Consider the following 19,585-nt stretch of genomic DNA (forward strand, 5'->3'; position numbering starts at 1 on the left):
TTTAGCAGCGAGAGCACAGGGTGGACACCTTTAACTCCAGCACTAACTAGGGAGGAAGAGACTGGCCAACCTCTGTATCACCATACCCTAATTGCAACCCTACCATACCCTGAAGTGTCTGCTGTGAGACGCTGGAACACATTTTCTGTAACACGAGAACGCCGTCACGCCACCCAGCCAGCAGCCTGCCGAAACTCAAGGCCTCTCTCCAACAGTGGTCTCAGGGGAAACGCCCAAGGAAGATATACCTTAAGCTCATCCCTCCACCCACACTGCTCCCTCAGAACCCTAAGTGCCGCTGTAAATGTCATTGACAACTTAACCTTATATGTTTATAGTCAAACAATTCCAGTTTGAATTATTTCTTCAAACTTGCAACTCAGTTAAATAGCACAGCCAGAGCTAAGTGGAGAAGGAGGGACTAAAGAGGCAGAGGAGAGCTGAGGAGTTGAATTTATGCATACAGTATAGCTTTAAACATGTTTTAAAATATTTTCGAGGGGCTGGGGAGTTGGTTCAGTGGTTAAGAGTAGAGGACCTGGGTTGGGTTCCCAGCACCCACATGGTAATTCCAGTTCCAGACGCCCTCTTCTGGCCTCCACAAGTACTGCACACACAAGGTGTGCCTATATGCCTGCACGAAAAATACATGTCAAATTAAACCAATCTTTTCCAGATAAAGGTTTTCTACACTTCTGAATGTTAGGGTTATGTACAGAATAAAATTGCTAAAAGCAGGCCGAGAAGTTAGCTCAGTGCGTGAATGAAGACCTGAGTTTGGTTCCCTGGCACACATGTAAAATGCTGGGGTCTGGCCCTGCAGGCCCGTGATTCTAGGGCTTGTACACACAGACATAAAGATCCAGGGAGCTCACCGGCCAGCCAGTCTAGCTGAATTGGTGATCTGTAGGTTCAGTAAGTGACTGTGTCTCAAAATAAGATGGAGAGAAATAAAAGACGCCAGCGTGGACCTCTGCTCAACAGGCAGGCATGCACACAGGCACACAAATACACACAAGACAGGAGTTTGTAGTATAATGCAAGAGCTGGAGTCTAGAGCTGATACCATCTCAGGGGCTCAGAATGAAATTAAGACCTGGACTTATCACAGCTAGGGTCTCATCGCCCCAATAACGTTAAATTAAACTGCACTTAACCAGGTCACAGAGAATAAAAGAAGTGAGCCAAGTTGGAAAGACAGTTTTCTATCAAATGTGATGTGACTGAATGAGATACAACTTCTCTCCCTTTAAGCCTTTTCTCTCTAAAGCACTCGGGAGAGGTTGAGGCAGGAGGATCACTGCCTTTTGAGGCCAGCCTGGGTTGCTTGATGCATCTCAGGCCAGTCATGGCTAGAGAGGGAGATGGAATGAGACCATTCCAAGCCAGCAGACTGAACTGTGGACGCAGCTAGGTCGGTAGCTTGAAGCTGGCAGAGTGCTCGAGGGCCTGGCCTGGACACCAGCACCACACGACCCTGGAACTGGTGGCCTATGCTCATGGGCTCAGCAACTTGGAAGGTGGAGGCAAGAAGAGTAAAGTTTAAGGTCATCTTCAACATCACAATGAGTTCAAGACCAGCTTGGGGTATATGAGAGATTGCTACAGATGAGCTCCAGAAAAGCTTAATAGCTTATGGCTATTAAATCACCATCAACTATGTCCTTGTATTTCTGTAAGACAAGGCAAGGTCACCCGGATTGGATGGTAGTAGGCTTAGGAGAAACGGGGACAGTGTCCTCATTCAAATGTCAATTCAAAAATCTTTGATCACTTGGAAGTATTGTTTCAAAATAGTGAAAAATAAATGCCCTCACATTTTATTAATTTAAACTGTCTCCATCACATTTTATTTATCCATTTATTTATTTATTTATTTATTTATTTATTTATTTAGTGTGTGTGGAAGTGTGCGTGTGTATGTGGTATGGAAATGACAATGCATGTGTAAGAGAGGGCTCTTTTCCTTCCCATGTGGGTCCCCAGGACTGAAGGCTGACAGACTCGGCGGCAATTGCCTCTACCCGCTGAACCATTTCCTCCGCCCCTTACATCTTACTTTCACTGAATCTTCCCTGCCGTGCCTGTATCAGGAAGTCATTCCACACCTTATCTTCTTTCTACCCAGAGGCAAATGACTAGTAGATGCCATTCAAAATGGTTTTCTTATTTTCCAAAATGTTTTTTTTTTTTTAATCTAAGAAAGGAAGGTGGCTGGGAAGATGGCTGCCTGTAAAATGCCTGTCATATAAGCACAAAAAGCTGGGTTTGGATCCCCAGAACCCACATACACAGAGGGGTTACAGCATTATCACCCCAGTGCTGGACCGCTGGAGACGGGGTGTGGGTGGGGAGGGAGGGGAGCCCCGGTGCCCATTGGCTGTCCAGTCTAGCTGAATCAAAATGCTTCCTGCTTGTTGAGAAACCTTGTCTCAAGAACACTAAATAGGAAAGCAACTGAGGACATACCAGCCTGTGGCCGACTCACAGGCAGTGCACCCCCCCCCCGCTACACTCACACTGACAAGTATGTGCACCCATACAAGGCACACAGTCTAATCTTTTGAAAAGTAGAGGATTCCAAAAGAGAAGCGCCCTGAGAATGAACGAGTGCCCACCTGGGTGCTTTGTGTCTGGCTATGGGTGCAAGTGGGTGCTGATAGCCTATTGGGTGCACCCCAGCTGCCTTCGGCTGCTGACACATCATACCAGGATCCAGACGCCGCTGCTGGGCGAGCAAAGGGTCAGGGTACTTACAGTGCGGTGAGGTAACCTTCGAGGTAGCCGGCCAGAAACATGGTGATCTCATTGCTCAGCTCCTGGGTGCCATACCCAGATCTGATCTCCAGGATGTTCCAGCCTATGGTATTGATGGAGACATTGTAGAAGCCGTAGGCATCACCATTCTTGTCCAGAACATTCCTGATTTCCACCGTCTGCAGGTCAGGCACCCAGTAGGCAGTTGCATAGTAGACTTCTGCAGGAAGAGGGCACCATGAGGAAGGCCGCTCCAGGACGGCCCAGGCCTTTCCCCCTGTACAATCAACAGTCCAGAATTTCCCTTTAAAGATTTCTGTCCCACAGACTGGGGGCACGGCCCAGTGAGACACTTGCTGAGCAAGGCTAAGGACCCGAGCTTGATCACGCACATAAAAGCCAGGAGTGAGGACATGCATCTGTAAGCCCTGTGCTGGGAGGGTGCACGCTGGTGGCTCCCCACAGCCCGCTGGCTAGTGCTAGCCTCCAGGCCAGAAGCAGACCTGTCTTGAAAAATAATAAGGTGGACAGCACTCAAGGAAGAACTCCTGAGGCCGACCTCTGGGTTCACACACACACAAGCGACAAACATGCACACACGTACACGCACACAATCTTTAAAAATAAATTCTTCAGTTCATCTTCTCTTGGTCTCACAACCTGGTTCCCGCCCATGTGTCCATCTGTAACATCACTGGGCCAAGCACTCTGGGGCACAGAAACCACACCTCCAGCTCTCCGTGCTGCCAGGAACTGGGCCGGCCTGCCACTTTTTCCTCCTGATATTCCGTCTCCTGTTAACTACACAGGCTAACAGGCTAGAAATCGCTAGTGGGACAGTGCCTCGAATAGGCATGCCTTTACTCTTTGACACCCAAACCTCCATGGTATACCACTTGAGTCCAGAGACTGTTTCTTTCCCGTCTGGTGTAGTACCTCGCACATAGTAGGTGCCTGGTAAATAACTGCGGAAGGAGACCAGCACAGTGATGTTCATCTGTGCAATACAGGTCAGTGTCAACTGTCAACTTGACAGAATCTAGAATTACCTGGGAGACTGGCCTCTGAGCATGCCTGAGGGGGAATTTTCATGATTTTGTGAAGTGGGGTGAGAAGATCCACCCACTGTGGGTGGCACCATCCCCTAGCTAGGATCCTGGACGGTGGGACAATGAAGGGAGGGAACTGAGCATCTGTGTGAGTTTGTCACTCTTTGCTTCCTGACTGTGGATGTCTTGGGAGTGGCTGCTTCAAGCTCCTCACACTTGACTTCCCCACCAAGATGGACGGTACCCTTGAGCGGTGACCCGGAAGAAATCTTTTCTCCCTTAAGCGGCTTTCGTCAAGGCGTCTTTATCACAGCAACAGAAGACACCAAGTCTGCAGTGTCAGTGTCCAGAAGGCGGAGGCAGGAAGGTCTAGAGGCCAAGGCCAGCTTTGACTTCACAGCAGGTGTGAAGGCCAGCTTGCCCTAAAGCACCAAAAACATAGCAACACTGAAAGGAAGGAGGGGTGAACAACTCACGGTAGGTAACACGCTAGCATGCCCCTGAGGCCTTGGGCTCAACCCTCAGGCACTGGATGAAGAGACAGACAAGGAACTGCGAAAGGCTGTGAAAACCGAGGAAAATGAAACAGGCCTCAGACAAAGGATGCACTATGTAGAACATCATCCTTTCTGAACTGTCGGATACCTGCTGTGGCTCAAGGAAAACAGCACAGAACTGGCTGAATGGCTCGGCGGGTAGAGGCGCTGGCTGCCAGGCCTGACCCCTTTCCTGCCTCAGACTTGCCAAGACCCTGATGGTAGAAAGAGAAACTCCTGCAAATTGTCCTCTGACCTCCACACATACACTCCCATACTCAACTGCCATTTTATACAAATAATTAATTAATAATAAGTAAGTAAGTAAGTAAATAAATAAATAAATGTAATTTAAAAAATAATGGGGAAACCCCCATTATATTAGGTCAGTTACTAAAGAGGTAGAAGTAGGTAAGACTGGCTCTCAGGTTTGGGGCTGAGAGTTCTGAACTGTATCACTGGGGGAGGAAGGGGAGGGAGAGAGACAGAAAGAGAATATAAGTTAACTTTAGACTCAGTAACATTGTTAGTGGTCAGAAGGTAGGAAACTCTGACTAGGTATTGCTATAGGGCTTATATTTATATAAGGCATAGAATTTTGTTCAGAACTGAAGCAACATTTTCTCATCTTTAATGCAACCAGATGCTAAGGATACAGTCTTAGTACTCATCACTTGCACACTGACCTGGAAGATGAACAGGGTCCCAGGCCGGGGTTGATCTGAGTTATGACCTGGGAAGGAGGGTTTTTGTTGTTGATGATGATGTGTTTGCGGCATTGTCTCTCTATGTAGCCCAGGCTGGACTAGAACTCACCACCTTTTTGCCTCGAATTCATAAGTGCTGAGATGACAAATATATGTCATCAGACCCAGGCAGAAGGCCTTTACAAAAGGTCAAATGGAAGTGACATTTTGCCAGTACGTTCCTGGTGTGTCTGGGATGATTATGGCTGCAATCCCAGCACTCAGCAGGCCAAGGCAGGAGGATCACTACAGGTTTGAGGCTAGCCTTCCAGTCCCAGGCTGGCCAGGGCTACAGAGCAAGACCTTGCCTCAAAACAACAGCAACAACAACAACAACAACAACAACACCACACACACACACACACACCCTTGAAATAAGGAAGCAGGGATGGCTTTTTTAGCTTAAAAACCACAAATATTGAGGCTGGGAGAAGTCACTAAACAGGAGCCATGAAAACAAGAGGGAAGGCATGTGAGCACAGTTTTCTTCCCTTTTTGTTCTACCCTCAAAGCATGCTTTTATGCACGTTTCTCCAAAACCCTTCCCTGCACACCACAATGGTGGAGGCCAGGGAAGTCTCCAAGGGCTCAGTTCTCATCCATGCTAGACCTTCCCTGACCATAAATGTCGGTTGACCATAAGCAGCGGACCTCCACAGGGAGGGCTTCAGAACTACCCCCAAATCTGAGGGGTTTCTTCCACCCCCCTAACAGAATTCACTCATTTCATGGTTTCTATCAATTCCTTGTTTGCCAGTGTCTGTGCTATTTTTTTTTCAAGTTCCTTAGCATGCTAATCCGTCGCGCATTTCTATTGTTGAAGAGCATTTCTGCTCGGGGACAGAGGTTGAAGAAAGTGAAGTGATGTGGAGAAATTGCTGCACCCTTCGAACCCTAACCTTGTTTTCAGGGGCTCTGTTAGAGCAAAGATGGTGTCCACCCACCTCTGTGAAGGGACACTGTCTCCCCCAAATGACGTTTCTTTGAGTGCTCTAAGTGTTTGTTTGTTTGCTTGCTTTTAGATTTATTTTATGAGTGCTTTGCTCACGTCTGGCCATGGACCATGTGCATGCCTGGTGCCTTTGGAGATCAGAAGAGGGTGTTAGGTCACCTGGAACGGAATCTAAGGATGCTGATAAGCCTCCATGTAGGGACTGGGAATCAAACTCAAGTTCTCTGCAGGAACTATGGCTCTCAGCTTCGGAGCCCTTTCCCCAGCCCTATTTACTTTGAGACGTGTCTCACGTAGCCCCGGCTGGCTTCCAACTCCATGTACAGCCCAGGAAGGCCTTGAACTCCTGACCCTCCAGCCTCCTCTGTCCAAGTTGCACAGTTGTCAGTTTTGTGCTCATTCTCCTAGCGAAAAGCGAACTTAATCCAAACATCAAGTCATTCACAGAGGTTGGTCTAACATCGCTCCTGTAATTATGTTAGCAAACATAAGAGGCTGGAAGGATGGCTTAGCCGCTCTGCTTACGTCGATCCAGCCCAAGCGGCAAGGGCTAAGAGTTCTTAGAACTGTGGGAATGGAAGATCGTATCCAAACATGTTTAACAGTGAGCATTTCAAAGCCAACATGCCTGCTCCGCATCCCAGTGAACAAAAATGTGGCTGCAATGTACTTCCTTATTGTCAAACTGTTGTGCATTCTTTAAGCTCACGGGGAAGCTGGAAATGGAGTTGCCCCCACCTCATTTCAGACCCAAGCATGTTTGTCTCAAAAAGCCTTCCAAGCTCTGGAGATAGGCTCCCCACTCTGATCTGTGGCAGGGTGCGAAGATAACAGTGAGACAGTCCAGGAGTTAGAAGCCCCGCGTTCTTGAGAACATTGAGAAATTAAACCATTTCTATCTGAGGTCAGTGCCATCTATCGCCCGATAGAAAGATCCTGCAGCTAGAAAGGGAGATGAAAGTTCAGCCATGGATGGTCGTTCATGGAGAGAAGACTCAACTTGGAACTCCAGCTGATACCTCAGCTTCTCCAGTCAGTTTCTGCAGGAATTCCTGAGCTCCATGTCTGACCTGATGCTGGCTCTGTTATTTGCTCTTTTGTCTGGAAGCCTCAGCAGAGGGGAACACTTTCCTGGGAACTCCAGCTAGCTGCTTTAATGGGGCTTTCTCAGTTGGTTTCTGTTGGGTGACTGGAGGATCCGATGTGATGTTTTGTATCCCCCTTTTATTACTTAATAAACTCATTCAAAACTGAAAATGTGATCATTTTCAGACAGTGCAAAACTGCTACCTTTGAGAGTATTTTTCTTTTCTTAAAGATAAAGATGGGAGATTTCCCAATGGATTTCTTTTTATTTTTCATGTATAAAAACAAAACAAACAAACAAAAACAACAAAAACCGTCAGATGCCCTCATTACATTTCTTAGGCACTTTATATTCTTTATGGGCTTATTTTTAATTGAAAAAAAAACCTTCTGTAACCCTTAAAATTGTTTTTTATATTAAATTTTTATTTTTACATTTATTTCACTTTGTGTCCCAGGTATAGCTCCTCCCCCCTCATTCTCTCTCCAATCCCACCCTCCCTCCCTCCCTCCCTCCCTCCCTCCCTCCCTCCCTCCCTCATCTCCTCCATGCCCCTCTCCAAGTCCATTGATAGGGGAGGTCCTCTCCCCTTCCATCTGTCCCTAGCTTATCAGGTCTCATCAGGACTGGCTGCATTGTTTTCCTCTGTGGCCTGCTAAGGCTGCTCCCTCCTTAAGGGGGGAGGGGTCAAAGTGCCAGCCACTGAGTTTGGTTTTTTTGAATAAAAAAAAATTGTATTTATTTCAGAATATCAACAAAACAGTTGCATTTTTTTTTCAATTACAGAGTAGTACTCAGTTAACAGAACAACAATTATCTTCGTATATGCTGCATTACAGACAACTGAAGATGAAAAAAGAAAAAGAAAAAACAAAACAGAAAAATCCTACTGTCCCCATATATAACTAATATAAGCTCTGCTTCAACAACCTGCTTTAAGTTTCCATGTCAATTTATGACCCCCAGACTGAACCAGGCCAGGTTAGTGGCCATTGAGAATATCACCAGGACAGGGCTGTCTAAAGACTCATTCTGTAGTGTGGTAACTGTACAAAAAGAGGAACTGTACAGTTTAAAAGCCAATCTTACACAGCCTTACATTTCAATTTTTTTTTTAAAGGAGTGAGTTGTGTACAGGAGGGTTAAATGCTTTATAAACAAGAAAAAAGCTTGCTTGAACCAACTTATTCATCATCATCATCTTTATCTTCCTCCTCTTTCTCTTCATCCTCCTCGTCACCTTCTTCCTTTGTTTTCTTGCTCTTTTCGGCCTTGACCACCCCCTTTTCTCGGCATTGAGTTTTGCTTTAGCTCTGCAGGCAGCCATATCCTTCCCGTACTTCTCTCCAGCTTGGCTGCCTTCTTCTGGTGGGACTGCTTGTCTGCAGCATGTTGCTCCACATCTCTCCTAGTTTCTTTGCGACATCACCGGAGGATGAGCCAATATGCTCTCCTTTGATTTGGGGGCGGTACTCAGAACAGAACAAGAGGCTGACGGAGGCCTCTTGCTTGCATTGGGGTCCTTGAGCTTCTTTTTGGTCTCCCCTTTGGGGGGGGGATGCAGGTTTTCATTTCTCTCTCCTAGAGAGCCTTGTGGGCCTTTGCCAGGTCTTCAAACTTGGCCTCCTCTTCTGCAGACGTGGTCTTCCACCTCTCAGCACTTCTTGGAGAACTCTGTGAAGCTGACAGAGGCATCTGGGGGCTTCTTCTTCTGCTCCTCCTCACAAAGACTGCATGTAAAGACATTTTGCCTCTCGGCTTCTTAGGAGCCCCTTTGCCAATGTTTAGTTGATTTTGGTCCACGAGGCACACAGTCGCCCAGTGCCGGTCCAGCTTGCACTAGCCCCGGCTCCTGTCTCTATGGAGCTCAAGGTACTGCAATGTCTGTGAGCGGGAGCCAGACACAGCCTTTTCACATTCTCTGCTCTGTCACTGCTAAAATTTGTAAAGATGCATTCTCTCCATTTATCTACCCGTCTGTCTGTCTGTCTATCTATCTATCTACCTATGATTGGATATTGCTCTGTAACCCAGGTTGACCTGGAACTCACTATGTAGCCCAGGCTGCCTCTTATTTCACAACAGTTCTCCTGCCTCAACTTCCTGAGTACTGGTATTACAGGGGTGAGCTACCATGTCTGGCTGACTCCCATATTTGGAACCTAAGTTTTCAGTGTCTCATTTTATGGAAGAGAGAATGGTGGCTTTCAACTCTAGGTGACAGTGTTGGCCTAATGGATCAGTCCTTTAAAAGGAGAAAGAGAGAGAGAAATGAGGCTGAGCAGGTGGAGAGAAAAGAAAATACTGAGATTTGTTCTGTGTGAATTGGGTTGAGGCCAGGCTCACTCCTGATGTGCCTTAAGACTTCCTTCCTCTTCCTGCCTAGTGACACACTCCAGGCAGCCAGTGTGGGGATTTTTTGTATCTTCTCCTACAGGTCCCTCAGGAAACTGCTCTCTGACTTCTGGACTTGCTTTGAGTCTCCATCAGCATCACTGAGGGAATAACTGGTTTGTGAGTTATGGAGGCAAGAAAATAAGGGTAGGTGTTTAGCTTGTCTGTGTGCAGAGATCAAAGCCTATGCCTCTGGCTAAGGGAAAGATGGTTGGGCCAGTTCTCCTTGGGGATAGATGGAAGGGCTGGGAGAGCAGAAGGAATAGGGAAAGCCAGAGACCCCACCCCCCATGCCTTGACTACAGACCACTAACTGATCTCACTGGGCCTTACCGAGAACGTGTGTGGAAAAAAACTTCTGCAGGCTTCATCCCAAGGATGGGGCAGTGGGGTGGAGAGGAACATGGTGGCTACACCTGTAACCCCAGCACTTGGTAGACTGAGGCTACTGTGAATGAGAGGTTAGCCTGGCACTCATCTTCCAAATAAAACCCCAAACATGGATGTCAATAGGCACATTCCTCTGCCTGGTCCTGTCCTACGTAAGATGCTGGGCCTAGGGTGAAAGTCCTCACTCACAGGCTCTGCCCAGTTAGAGGGACCCTGAAGAGGACAGCAACCATGGGGTGCAGCTGAGACAAGGCACAGAGGGGAGACCCTTGCGAAGCTGGGAAATGGACAATGGCCCTAAGAACGAACGGCTAGGAAGCAACAAAGCAAGAATGACCAGAGATTTGCTAAATCTGAAACCACCGTTCTCTGTTAGCCTCTTGAACATTTACTTGGCTTCATTCTGATGTGTGGTTCTCCCCATGCCCACCCCCATTCCCTCTCTGAGTCTCTCTCACCATGTATCCCTGGCTGACCTGGAATTTGCTGTGTAGCCCAGGCTGGCCTCCAACTTCTGGAGACCATCTTTCCTCTGCCTCCCGAGTGCTGGATGACAGTGTGTGTCACCAGGCAGATTTGTTACCCTGAGTCACCTCTCACAGAGCACTCATCAACGAGGCATATTTGTGTGTGTTTGGTCCAGTGATCTCCATCACAAACACCTTGGGAATGGGAGGCGGCTGTCATCTGTCACCACATCCACTTCCTTGGGCTAGCACAATTCTTTCTTGATTACATGGCTACCTAAATCCCAAACTGTCACACTGCCCAGAGTGTCACACATGGGCACATACCCACAGCATGTAGCAGAAGTCAGAGGATAACTCTGTAGAGTGTGGAGTCAGGTATCTTCCCCCCACTCTTTTTTTTTTCCATTCTTTTTTTTTTTTTTTTTTCTGATGTGCATTCGTGTTTTGCCTGCATGTATGTCTGTGTGAGGGTGTCAGATCTTGGAGTAACAGAGAGTTGTGAGCTGCCATGAGGGTGCTGGGAATTGAACCCAGGTCCTCTGGAAGAGCAGTCAGTGCCCTTAACTGCTGTTCTGTCTCTCTAACCCTTTCCTGCACTCTCATGTGAGTCCCAGGGATCAAGCCCAGATCAAATGTATGCCCTGTGAACCTTTCTGGTTGAGCTATCTCATTGCTATTTTTGTTTTTGTTGTTTGGTTTGGTTTGGTTTGGTTTTAGTGTTTTGAGACAGGGTTTCTCTGTGTAGCCTTGGCTGTCCTGGACTCACTTTGTAGACCAGGCTGGCTTCGAACTCACATCGATCCACCTGCCTCTGTCCCCCCCCCCCCCTTCTCCCCCAGTGCTAGGATTAAAGGTGTCCTTGCCACCATGCCTGGCTTTGGCCCCTGTTTACTGATTCATGATTTCAACATATGAATCAGGGTGTCGGAGGCTTGAGTTTACAAAAAAGCTTACAGGGAATAATACTTAGGTAACCAGGAGGCCCACCTCAGTCAGCCCCCCGTGCTGGGTCCAGGTACCTGCCAGTCTGAGGGAGGCCTTTCTGAGCACTGTCAGTCTCTCTCTGGGACTTGCTCGTTCTGTTTTCAAACCTCAATCAAAAGACTCCACCAACTTCCCCCAGGAAGACTGACACATGTCGTATGACATCTAGGTCTTTGCGGACGGTGCCCAGCTACATGTTTTACACCAACATTTCCTCATAATTTCACTACCGCTATTAGTAACTTCCTCATTTGCTATGTACAAAGAAGCAACATATTAACCTCAGCCACAGCGCGTTAGCCACCCTTTACAGCGAGAAAAATCAGCACACAGGAGCAACTGGAGCACTGTTTAAGGGTAAAGGATCACGCTAGGGTGCTGGCCCATGCCTTTACGTCCTGTATTCAGGAAGCAGAATAAGGTAGATCTCTATGCGTTCCGGGTCAGCCTGGTCTGCGCAGTGAGTTCTAGGCTAGCCAGGGCTACATAGCAAGACCCTGCCTTAAAAAAAGGTAGTAAAGATAATAATAATAATAACAAAGGTAATAAAAATAAACCCATAGAGTGTCCAGGAGGCCCACCTTAGCGAATTCGGATATAAAACCGACTTTGAGAGTTAAAGGGCTTGTTGAGGGTGGACTCAAGACACCTTAAGGGGACTAGATGACAGCCAGGAGAGTAAATGCTTCCTGCTGGCTGATTCCAGTTCCCAGAGCCCCTGACGGCAGATGAGTCAGGTCCCCAGAGTTAGCTCACAGCAACATGCACACGTGTGTTTTGGTGTCAGGCCGTCCTGACAGTTATGTTTCTAGTGAATAATTAATGATGAGTCTGGGAACAGGCCTGGGTGTGTATCAGGGTGAATTGGCTCCCTTAGAGCTGATCACATCCAACTTCTGGAGTCTAGCAAGGCTGGATACGGCCCCATGAAGAACCAGTTTTACCAAGGACTGTGCTATGTTTTGAGAATAACAGCCGTCTCTCTAGGGACCATGAGATTTTGGCATTCACTTCACTTCAATAGGTTATTCTCAGATGTCCGTGGAGTGTGGGGGCTGGGGGTGGAGGTGGGGGTGGGGCTGAGGTGGCATGTTTTACCATTCATGAAGCCCTGAGTTTAATCCCTGGCATTGAACACACATACATTAAAACCATAGAAGGATGTTCTAAAAAAAACAACATATGGGCTTTTCAGCCAACAAGAGGACACAGTGTCATCTGTATAGTGTCTGTAACAATATGAAGAGGTGACTGTAAAACCATTTGCCGATCTCTGGAATAATAATTAAAAAAAAAAAATCTAAATTCAAAATTTGACGCGGTGGGCCAGAGAGTTGGCTCAGGCTGCCCTCTCTGGGGCAAATGTGTGGATTCCTGCCTCCCAGGAAACGTTAGGACAGAACCTGCTAAAGCTCCCAGCACTCGGTACTGTGCTGAGTACTCCTGGGAGCAGTGTCCCTGCGCTTCTGGTTTGAATTTCAGGCAGTTTCTACTGGAAGGCTGAGGAAGCTCCGGTACAGTGCTAATAACTAACTCATTGATAAGGAACAAAGGAAATCACATTCAAAGAGCCACCACAGGCGCCCTCAACTCTCCTCAAAGCCTGTGGAAGAGCACAACTTCCCCAGACTAAAGTGTGTGTGTGTGTGGGGGGGGGACGGACCAGGTAAGGTGCAGGTAAATCAGCGGAGACATCCGGCACTTCCGGTCCCTTCCGATCCTACAGGCCTGTGCTCGCTGGAAAGATGCGAGACAAGAATGACTGCAGCAGGGCTTGAAAGCAAATGTCTCAAAACCCGAAGGGTGCGGGTACTTGTAGAGGGAAGATAAGAAAACCTGCGATTTGGGCAAGGGAACACTGCCCACGGCCCCGCCTATTCCTGCACGAGGTCCGCACGGAAAAGATTACGAAGTCTAACGAATCCCCTCTGAATTTGACTTCTGGAATCTTCCCCGTCTGCCTAACCCACCGTTCATTTTGGTCTTCTTGCAGATGGAAGGGTAAGGTTGGGAAGAGACCAGTTGAGACCTGTTTTACTGCCAGGAAGGGTTACACCTGTGCCCTCCGGCAGCCCGGCTGCCTTATCGTTTATGCAAATTCCTGACTTCCTCTCGGCCCCAGTCTTGGGGCTGTAGAATGGAGACTTTAATCCACTTCAGGATTATGAGGCCATTTGGAGGAGGGAGCCCAGCACCTTTCCGTTCTGACCCCGTCCCGGATCAAGATGCCACGGCCAGCCCGCGGCCAGTTCTCCTGAGCCAGCGTCACTTGTCTACTTTTAGAAGCAGGGCAAAGGCCCGTCCCCAGGTCACACCTCTGCCCTTCCAATCTGGATAGACATACTTAGATAAACTTTTGTTTGCAGACTTTCAGACCAGCTGAGATTGTCCGGGCCAAGAGGTGGGGCAGGAGAATCCAGGCCAAAACTTTTTTAAGTTGGCAGAGCCCTTTGTGCCCCCCCGCCCCCAAATCCCGCGGCCGACCCACCGCAGGGCTGGAGGGTAACCCGCCAGGCTCCCCACCAAAAGGAGCAACCCCAGACTCCCCTGGGTGCCAACGTGGGGCTCTGGCCCGCGGAGGGCGGGCGCTGGAGGCACGGGGCGGCTCCCGGGCCCACGGGGGGTTCTGCTCACCTGCTGAGCTAGGCAAGGGCAGCAGCAGCAGCAGCAGCAGCAGCCCCAGCAGCGGCGGCGGCGGTGGCGGCCCGAGGCTCCTGCCAGGACTGCGGTGGGACATCGCTCCTCCGCTGTGACCTCCGCCTGGTTGGATTAGGTCCCGCTGGCGCCGGGCGGTGACAGCTGTTGCAAGGGCCTCACTTGGGGGTGGCAGCAGGGCGCTGCGTGGCAGAGGCTGGGGCGATCTTAACTTTCTTCTGGCATCGGTCTTGCCTGTTTGGGCGCTTCACGTGGCCTTGGGAACCAACCTTCGCCCTCCTGAGCCCCGGGCTGGGAGGGGCGGATCCTCTCCGTCAGGTCTGACCCTCTAGCCACCTGTGGGCTGGGCTGGGAAAGTTCTCAGCAGCGCTTTTGGGAAGTGCAGGGGCTGTGTCGCTTTCTCTGGCCGCCTCCTGCAGGTTGGGGCTCCGAGCTAGGGAATCAGTACGAGGTGGCCTGGGCCTCCGTGGCAGCGGATGAGGCAGCCTGGGCAGCGATGATGGTTCTCATGCCTCTGTCTACACGCAGATCGGACTCTGTGGCCTTCTGTCTTCTCAGGTCCCTCATCAGGGCCTTTTGTGCTAGCCTGTCTAACCTCAGGAACTCAACTCCTCCGGGCCTTGGCTTCCTGTCTTCATTGGCCAGGAGCTGATTCACAGGGGTTCGGGGCTAGAAGCAGATCTACCCCTATCAAGACCCCATTTCTGGGCAGGGCTTGCTGAGAGCAACATTGTGAAGTTGGCCAAGGGTGCCCTAGGTGACATTGTGAAGTAGGCAACACACTTCAGGCCCACTGAGCACACCTTTGGCTGCTGGACCCACTTAAGACAGTTAAAAGCAAACCCCTGTGGTCAGGTTTGTACATCCAGCATTCCAGAGGCAGAGGCAGGAAGATTGCTGAAAGTCTGAGGTCAACCTGGGCTACAGAATGAGATTCTGTCTCCAAAAACCAGAATATAAAAAAAACCCAGATGAACAAATAAATACTAAAGAACAATAATAATGATGAAGAAAAAGTGCCTTTGTACCATGCCTGGGCAGAACCCAGAACCCCTGCACAGATATAGCCCATGGCCACTCAGTTTCCATGTGGGTTCCCTAATAATGGGAACAGGGGCTGTCTCTGACATGAATTCAGCGGCTGGCTCTTTGACCACCTCCCCTGAGAGGGGGAGCAGCTTTACCAGGCCACAGAGTAAGACAATGCAGCCAGTTCTGAGGAGACCTGATAGGTTAGGGTCAGATAGAAGGGGAGGAGGACCTCCCCTATCAGTGGTTTAGGGGAGTGACATAGGGGGAGAAGAGGGAGGGAGGGTGGGACTAGGAAGAGATGAGAGAGGGGACTAAAGCAGGGATACAACATGAACAAATTGTAATAAATAAAAAATAAGTTAATTAAAAAAAGAAATGCTTCGGTAGAGGAAGAAATATATTTACCATTGCTAGAAATGACATGTGTGAATTGTCAAACACAAACAACAATTTTGTTTGGTAATATTCATTTAATGGAGGGAGACACTGAGGGCATTTTAGGGACTCTACAGAAAAACTGAAGGTGAGCCGAAACTTTGGGTCCTGTGGTACATGTTGGGTGAAGCTGTGTCACCCCAAATATCCCAGGCATGCCGGTGTCTCCACATCCCACCTTCTGTGACCTTACTGACCCTTCTGATCCAAGGAGCCGAGGGTTCGGAGGGGTGACTCTCTGAAGGCGCCTAATGGGAGCTAGCTCACCCACCTGATGACTTCAGTGTTCCAGGACAGAGCCCTGTCTGACGCCCTGACCTCACAGAATGCCTCCTCCAGTTGAGGAACTGATTAGGTCAGTTTGTATGAGCAAACTAATTGGATTAGGCTTTCTCAACCTCAGCTGAAATTCTGGCCCATTTATTTCCTTGGTGTGTGTGTGTGTGTGTGTGTGTGCGCACGTGTGTGTGTGTGTGTGTGTTTGTGTGTCCTGTGCACTCTGAGGCCTTGAGCGTGATCCTTAAAAATGCCTCCAGATGGTGACCACATTCCCCCAGGTGAAATGCGGTGCCTAGCTGAGCCCTGTTGATGCAAGTTGTGGTGCATTTTGACACACTTAAACTGTGGAGTTTTTAAACACCCAGAGGAAGACTGACGGCAAACTCTAGGTAAGAAGGCCCAGGGATACTGGTTTCAAAATTGTAACTGGAATGAAGAGGACAAAAACCATGGACTGAACAGCCCTAACAGCGTAGCCCCAGCCAACTCCCCCCCCCATGATGGCTAATCTCAGTTGTCCACTGGACACATCTCTCAAGAAGCAACTGAGGAATTGCCTCCATCACATTGGACTATAGACATGCTGTGGCGGCATTTGTATGATTGCTGATTGATGTAGAAGGGCACAGTCCTGTGGTCAGTGCCATCCCTGGGCTAGATAAGACTATGAGCCTGGCAGCAAGCCAGTAAGCAGTGTTTCTCTGTGGTCTGTACTTCAGTTCCTGCCTCCAGGTTCCTGCCCTGGCTTCCCTCAACGCTGGGCTGAAGCCTGAGATAAACTGAAGTCAACTCTGCCCTCCCTGTGCCAGCATTTCATCCCAGAAGCCGGGGAGCCTACTAGAACACATCCCTACCATGCTTACGGGAAGCAAAGAAAGAGAGTCGTTCAGTGTGGGAACGTGAACGAAGAGGTCCGGCTACCCCAAGTCCACCCTCAGGGCCCTGACATGAGCCTGAGGTTTAGTTGGGGAAAGGATATGCATGGCCAGGCAGTCCTGGTCATGGTGGGATCTTGCCCGGCACTGATCCATCCTTGTGTGGATCCACTCTCCTGCAAGTGGTAATGACTGTGTAGACTCCCAGGGATAGAAGTGTCCCTGTGGCTGACACCAGGCTTCAGCCTTTTGATTACCACAGCAGGAGATCCGTGGGGGAAATTCCAGTCCCTTGGGGAGTGCTGTTCACTTCACTGAAATGGAACTTGAAAACACTCCCTGGTCTGGTAAAAGTTCTTCTGAAAAGAGAGGACGAGGATGTGGCTCAGTGTTAGAGTGCTTGCCTAGCACGACTGAAGGTCTGGGTTCAATCCCCAGCACTACAAACTAGCAAAAATTGAGGCGAGGAGCCAGAACGGTAGAAAGAACCGAACCTGTTGGCTGGAACCCCGCCCCTCACCCTCCTTGTGCACCACAGTCTCCTGTTCTCCTGGAAACACCAGGAAGGAAAACATCACAACTGCACCCTTCCTTAGGGTTTAGAAAAGGGAGGTCAAGTGGAGGCTCTTTGAGGGTCAGTTGCCTCTTCCTCTTCTTTGAAAGAATAGATTCCACCTCTGGCCCCGGGTGGAGACCTGCTCCGAAGACTAGACCACGACACCCTGTCGTCTGCAGCTGGGCCTGCCACCTGACTGGCCTGGAGCCTGACCCTCCTGAAAACTAACTTACCTAAAGATGTATTGAAGGAGGAATAATAATCCCCTTCCTCGCCCTTCCCTGGAGCCCTCCACCTGCCTCTCCTGCAGGGCTTGCACCACGCCTGTCTTCTGAATTCCAGTGAGACAAAATAAGACACAATAAAATAAAACTCTTCCATTTTCCCATTTGGACACTGGCCTATGCTTTCCCCGACAGTCTGGGCTTTCTCATTCTTTCTCTAAAGTCCTCCAAACCCCAATGCCTTGATTGCTGAACCCATTGGCCTTCTTGCACTTTAATTCAAAAAAGCAAAGGAAAAAAAAATGCTTCTACCTCTTCCTAGCAGCTACTGAGATTTATAGCTTGCTCGCCTGCTCTGATCTGGTATGTTTCTTCCAAACTCTAAACAACAAAACAAAACAAAAACAAGATAAAAATATTCCTTGACCTTCATTCTCAGCTTGTTTTTATTTTATTTTATTTTTAAAGCCTGGGGTGTAGAATTTCTTAGAAGTTGCATTTGTTTTTAATTTTAAAGCAAGTCATATTCATTTATTTCATCGTGTACAGCAGCACTTGTGTGGGCCTCAGAGGATAGCCCCCAAGAATTGGTTTTCTCCTTTAGTGCTGTAGGAAGGAGGGATTGATCCCAGGTGATTAGACATGGTACAATTACCCATCCTTCCAGACCCATAAGAGTTCAAGATAGAACCTGGATTTCCCTGCTAACAACTGTGCCCTAAGGAAATGGCTAACGGGCATGTGGTGGCCGCTACAGCTTTACCGTGGGGGTTCAGGCTGCTGACACAGCAGGCAGATAACCCCAATGGTCTGGACCGTCACCCAGAGCAAAAGGAAGCAGGAAGGAGGAATAATTGTGGCATTCAAAGGCTTGAAGTGGTTCATGAAGTCAAGGCCAGCCTTGGCTAGTGGGACTTAGTTCAATAACAAACATGAAGCCTACACAATTTACCCTCTGATGGAAGGAAAAATGCTTTTAAATTATTATTACATAATCTCATTTGTGTCTGTCCTCATCAGATTAACTGCCAACTTGACACAGCCTAGAATCAAGGGGGGGGGTTGTGGTCGGGGGGAAGAGTCTTAATGGAGCAGTTGTCTTTACCAGGTTGGTCTGTGGGCTTGTCTGTGAGGGGTTGTCTTGACTGTTGATTGATACGGGAGGGTTCTGGCCATGGTGGGTGACATTGTTTCTTGAACATGTGATCCTAGGCTGTATAAGGAGGCTAGCTAAGGAGCAGTCTGAGTGAGCCACCAAGCAATGCTCCTCCATGGTTCCTGCTTCTAGATTCTTGCCTCGAGTCTCTGCCTTGACTCCCCCAACAGTGGACTGTGATCTAGCCATGTATGCCAAACAAAGCCTCTCTTTCTCTAAGCTGCTTGTGGCCAGAGTGTTGTTTTATCATAGTCGCAGAAAGGGTTCGAGAACAAAGCCCTCTGCCTTCTTTTCCCTGAGCACAGTCTTAGTTCAGGAGGGAAAGGGGAGCCCTGTGTCGACATATTGGGTAGATGTGCGTCTAAAGAAAGAGTCCTCCTCTTGATTTAGCAGCTTCCCATGGGATGTGGTTTGGCTCATTACTGTCAGGAATTGTTTGAGTTATCTGCTGTCATCATTTGTGGCCTCAGGAAATGATTCCCACATATTCTGTGTATCATTTAGGGTAATGCATGCTATCTGTGATAACCAGCTCCATAGAGTTAATGCAACAAAAGTTTATTATTTTACTAGTCCAGTGTGGGAGTTCTTCATTAGTAAGTGACTTTCCTCCATGTAGAAACTCAGGAGCCTGGTGTCATCTTTTGGCTCTAGCATCCTCCTAACACAGAGGTCCCCAAACAGTTTTTGCTTTTGTTTGTTGGTTGTTGTTATTGTTTATAGATGATCTTGGAGTCTCAGTAATATATATCCAAGGCATCAAAACACAAGAAATACCTAACATTTTTTTAATGTATTTTATTTTTATTCATGTGCATGTATTTGGGTTCACATAACGGTCAGAAGGTACCAAATCCCCTGGAAACTTCTTGATGTGGATACTGGGAACTGACCTCAGGTCCTGTGGAAGAGCAGCGCATTACCTTAACCACCGACTCATCTCTGCAGCCCTGTTGTCTAACAGATTGTCAGTTTAATACTATCACTCATTTCTGTCTCCCTGTTTAA

The 19,585-nt window shown here is 48.5% G+C and overlaps 1 protein-coding gene and 1 pseudogene across 1 annotated transcript in view; both read right to left on the reverse strand.

The window, feature by feature from the left end:
* Window positions 1-14,546, reverse strand: part of Plbd1 (phospholipase B domain containing 1) — a 50,820-nt gene extending 36,274 nt beyond the window's left edge. The window contains exons 1-2 of the mRNA XM_021644294.2: window positions 14,000-14,546; window positions 2,758-2,977 (exon numbers count right to left, since the gene is read on the reverse strand). Of these exons, the coding sequence (XP_021499969.1) occupies window positions 2,758-2,977; window positions 14,000-14,102 (323 nt within the window). The 5' untranslated portion in view covers window positions 14,103-14,546. The remainder of the gene's footprint in view (window positions 1-2,757; window positions 2,978-13,999) is intronic.
* LOC132654343 (high mobility group protein B1-like) lies at window positions 7,787-9,926 on the reverse strand (annotated as a pseudogene).
* Window positions 14,547-19,585: the final 5,039 nt, after the last annotated feature.

Source organism: Meriones unguiculatus, chromosome 5 (assembly GCF_030254825.1).
Source record: "Meriones unguiculatus strain TT.TT164.6M chromosome 5, Bangor_MerUng_6.1, whole genome shotgun sequence".
In the NCBI taxonomy this organism is placed as follows: Eukaryota; Metazoa; Chordata; class Mammalia; order Rodentia; family Muridae; genus Meriones; species Meriones unguiculatus.